The sequence below is a fragment of the Coregonus lavaretus genome, assembly GCF_964263955.1.
Source record: "Coregonus lavaretus genome assembly, chromosome: 33".
Classification (NCBI taxonomy): domain Eukaryota; kingdom Metazoa; phylum Chordata; class Actinopteri; order Salmoniformes; family Salmonidae; genus Coregonus; species Coregonus lavaretus.
In genome coordinates, this window is record NC_140020.1 from 8,755,451 (window position 1) to 8,760,557 (window position 5,107).

General features: G+C 39.7%; 1 protein-coding gene across 1 annotated transcript; it reads right to left on the minus strand.

Moving 5' to 3' along the window:
- Window positions 1-729: 729 nt before the first annotated feature.
- Window positions 730-4,644, minus strand: LOC311108129 (paired box protein Pax-1-like; the record flags this gene model as incomplete). Its single annotated transcript, XM_084150765.1, has 5 exons — window positions 730-815; window positions 2,088-2,298; window positions 2,472-2,605; window positions 3,561-4,187; window positions 4,641-4,644. The coding sequence occupies 5 exons, from the start codon at window positions 4,642-4,644 to the stop codon at window positions 730-732; spliced, it is 1,062 nt and encodes a 353-aa protein (XP_084006891.1).
- Between the last annotated feature and the right edge of the window lie 463 nt (window positions 4,645-5,107).

A 5,107-nucleotide genomic window follows, 5' to 3' on the forward strand; every position in this document is an offset into this window, starting at 1 on the left:
CCAGATAGAGTGAGAGAGAAGTGAGAGAGAAGGAAATCTGTCCGGATGGTAGCATCAGGTCAAAGGTATACAGAGTGACACCTCAGGAGGAAAGTTGCTATACATCAACCATTAAAGTTATTATACCAATCACAATTTTCTAATTTTAATTTGACCAGTAGCCAACAATAGCTGCATGAATTAGGCAAATCCAAATATGTCGAAAGACATTTCCCGTTTAGCGTGCCTTTATTAAGCACAGTTATAAAAATATATACATAATACAGCTTTTGCGGATGTCATTTACAAAATTACAAATACATGATATTGTTCACATTTTGAACTTTCCCTTTCAGGCCATAATAACAAATGGAGACCGTTCATGTTTGTTTGAACACACACAGCATGCACGCCCTATTAGCCATTTCGGTCGTGGGAAACAATGTGACCTCAAGGAAATTACATAATTAGTTTACGCAATTTCGATTTGGGATGAGTTTTGAATGAGTGAAATATAAGATATATAATAATGAAAACCTAACCAACACCACTGCATTGGTGCAGGTAAACAAGACTATAACAACATTCATGTCTACATTCGATTATTTTACATTTGTATTGACATGCGATGCAATTACACTGAATGATGTTGGAAATGTATGTTCGTCACTTACTGGTGGATTTCTTGAAAATTCGCCCATAACTTTACGCATTTTCTGTACATTGCCTATTTGAAGTGAGTTTGGGTTATTAAGCTGAGGTCGGGAGTGTGAGTCCGTGTATGTTCAACGCCTCGTGCTGGTGCTTGCTCAAGGGACTGTGAGGTTTTCTGTCTCCTGCGAAAAACAAACAAGAGATACAGTATGTTTCTGGAACAAATAAGTCGTAATTCTATCCATCGTCAGAACAGTGAGCACACACAACCATGTCAACTATAGGTTCGGTCCCAATGCCCTGGCAAGAGGAGTAGATATCTAGACTTCTGATCTGCCAGAGATCAATGTTATTGGACTGTCATACCTAGGTGTATAAAACGGTGATGGATTTATATGAATTTGTTCATTGGATTGTAGGCCTACCATATGTAGCAATCTTTGATTCTCACACAAATATCATCTTCACAAAAGTATAAGCAGGCATGTAACTTCCATCAAAATGATTGCCCTAGGAGAAACAGCAGGTAATGGATAATGTAGGTTACTCAAGTATTTAATTTAGAATTATACTAATTGGTTTAACATTAATTGGCCTATCTTGCTTCATATATATTGTTTTTCATATGAAGTCGAATGTGGATGGAATTGACACCGCTAATTGCATGGTTGTTGTCATTTATATTAAATTACCTCAATTACATTTTTATCCGTAAAAAACGGTTATGATATGTGGAAATCATGTAGGCCTATCAATGCAAAACCAAACCTTCCCTACAGGCCTACTCGTCCTTGAAAAGCAAACGCACTACGCTTGAAAATAGGAATATATAACGTAGTCTAAAATGTATTCGCAAATTGAATAGACATAATTTGAACATCATAGCTAGCTAATCGCAACCTTATTTAATGAATATGTAAACGTTTGGAAAAATGTGGTCTATATCGTTAGGCTAATAGCTATCATATAATTCAACTATTATTAATGGTTTCTTCAAGATCACCTACACCATAGGCCTACAGTCATCACCTGAGGGTATGAAATGCCATTGCTGTAGGCCTACTGTGTACCTTTACACTGGCTTGATACCATAATGACTTGCACAGTAAATAAAGTAACCTTCTCTCAAAGGACTATATTGTTTCTTTATCAGTCGCCCAACACAGCCTGCTCTGTTTTTTATGCCCGAAGCTTTCGTTGTATGTAGCATTTAGGCCTATGCCCTATATAACATACACAATTATCTAAATATCAACCGTTGTCATCCTCGACCCCTAATTAAACCCATAATGTTCGGTCGTTAGGTTTCGACCCACGGGGCCTAATCTTTTTTTGACGAGTGCATTTTAAAATAGCTGGTGTTTGATTGATAGCTGCATATATGTTTGCCATTGTGCTTCATTCAAATATCCGCTGGAATATTTGAAACCTAAAAAAACAACGGGCTTAGTTACCTTCTCGTGATGACTGTTTGAAAGACATTGCGGTGTGGAGGTCTCCACCTTGCATCATTGCTCCGCTGTTGGGGTGGGCAAGGCTTGCGCTCTGAGACTGCCAGTGGTGTCCAGTTGTCATGTAGTTAGCTGCTGGCCCACCATACACCCCATATTGGTTTGGGGGAGAGTAGGCACAAGCAGGTACATAACTAGATAGGTTTGAAGAAGACTGGAATGGGAGAAACAAAAAAAATATTTTAAGCACAGCGAAGCAAAACGCCCCAACACTTTGATATGCATGCATATATTTACAGTGGAAATCTTGTGGAAACGGATTTCTGATCAAACTATGAACATATTCGTTGTTTGTGTATTGTTTGTGTATTTTATTCATAATTGTACCTGATGATACTTAATGTCTGCCTCTAGGGAGGATTTCTCTATTCCGTTGACGCCATGGGCAGAGGAAAACGTCGCTCTGTTTACGCTCGCCCACTCCTCCATTTTTGATTGGTACCCCTCCGCTCCAGCAATGGCTGTGGAAAATTTTTCATTGTAGAATATTACATTATTAGGCCTACAAACCAATGTAGGTTTTCATTCGATATGAAGCCAACTTAGTTGAACATGTATTTTGGGATATAGCTCTTGTGTTTAAGAACATTCCTTTTGCAGAAACACAGGATGGTAGTGAAGCATTTTATGCTAAACAGATGGTTTTTATTAAATTCGTGGGGAAATTATCTGATAAACACATACTTCAACCAATCTTTATTTTATACAATCAGATCGAATGTTTGTGGCCACAATATTTTCAATGCCATGTTTTTTGTAAGTTCTTGAGATTTTAGAACAACATCTTATATTTTATTATTGCTGATGTAACTCCTATAGCTTTGTGGTTTGGCCTGTTGGACCTGTTGGTCTCATGCGATTATAATGCTATAGTTTGAAGAGAAACAATAAGATATCCGACATAAAATAAGACGTTTAGCCTAATTAACGTTTATATTGGACTACGAGTTCGTTGTAGAAATATGAATAGGCCAAACCACAAAGTAGGCCTCACACTGATAGGCCTATATGTAGGCTATTTCACCATCGACACATTTCAAGATGATTTTGCATTTATAGTTTATAGCAGATGTGCCATTTGGCTCCTTTATCAATATTATTTAAACTTTCGTTCATTCCAAAATTATACATTAGGCCTATTCAGCCCATAATAACTTCTCACTATTTACAGTTAGGCCTATATCGTTATTGTATTTGTCTATCCCTGTTGTTGAGTATACCTTTGTTGTTTTAAGTTGTTTCTCATTAATGTGAAATAATACGAAATATCTGTGTGATTAACAAGCCACACTGACTGATGCGTCAATGTACCAATGTTACCAATTTGAGCACTCAATGGACAATGCTACAGCATCTGAAAAAGCAACTTAGCTGCAAGAGTAACATACATGCACAATATATGATTTTGTCACCTACCTGAGGGGTCCATGAAGGCTCGAATGCCCAAAATGTTGCTGACTGTGTGCACCGAAGGCCATCCATGGCGGGAGAGGCTGACATGGCCCGCTGTAACGGGTACACCCGGACCGCTGACAATTTTAGTCCCAGTGGGTGACATTGCACTGGGGTATGAGTACGGGTACATGTGGTTGTAGGATAGTTGAGGAGGGGTTGGCTTGCTGTTCTCATACTGGCCCGGCTGAGTAAGATTTCCTATTTTGTTGCGTAAAATGCGGCTTATGGAGCTAACCGAAGGAACATTATATTTATCACAAACTGCGTCTGCAAGAAGCCTGTCCCTGATCTCCCAAGCAAATATTCCAGGGTCTCCTTGTTTGTAATCCCTTATGCTTTTCACCACATTGGGTGTTGTGACCCGGGGTTTACTTCCTCCTATGGCACCGGGCAATATCGAACCAGTCTCGTTATATCTCGCTAGTATCTTGCTCACGCAGCCATGAGAGACTCGAAGCTGTCTACTGATGTCACAGGGTCGTATTCCAAGTTGAGCTAATTCCACGATTCTGATCCGAATCGAATTTGGAAGTGGTCGCCCGTTGACAAATACCCCGCCAAGCTGGTTTACTTCTCCATATGTTTGATCTGCAAGAAACAAATAAGGAATTGCATTGATGTGCATAGACTCGACAGAGCAATGTTACGGTGTTTTAAACAATAGCCTGTTTATGCCTAGCCTAGCATAATGCCCACTCAAGTTTCCAAAACGTCATTCATTTACATTTTACATTTTCCGGCTCCTTGATTGAATCTATATCACTCATAGACTGTTATGGCGCTCAAAAACTATGTTCTCTAACCTATTATGCTCTCAAACATCGTCAAGCAGTTCACTCCAAATGTGTCCGAAAAAATGAAATAGCCTATGAAAATGGAGTGGACAGTGGACACTGGAATGATAGAAGGACGCACTATTTGAGGATAAGCTAGTAGGCTACAATATAAAGCTAAAACCTAATGCATGCACATCTCTATTTATTCAAACATTTTCTCCTGAAGAGTCGAAGATCCCATGCAAAATTAATCATGAGTGCTTACCCATTGCTTTTGGTGTGAGATGTTTTCCTCTACCAGTTGCCAATGGTCGAAAAGTGCTGTCTTCCCCTTCTGCACATGAGATGAGGAAAATTGTTTTTCTGTGCGTTTTTCCTTCAGCTCTGCTCTTGCATTTCTGGTAAGATGATCTAAAACGGCGAGTTTGGGCAAAGGGACTGAAGTGATCTTTGTCCCATAAGGGGAAATGTGTCCATCCTGAAGGCTCAAGTGTGCGCAGATTAATTTGACGCATCCATTGCGTCAATCTCGTTGGCTGCGCTCAAGGCTCTTTCCGCATTTCATTGGTCTCCTCCTCTGCGTGTATCTTAGCCTAGGCTACTCCACCGAACCTTTTCCGGTTTTTAGAGTTGAACTTCTGTCAAGAGGGCCTTTGTCACACGGAGGAGATGGCTACGCTCTTGGAACTCGGATCAAGCATGCGCTTGGAAATTAAAATCCAAGCAAAAAGC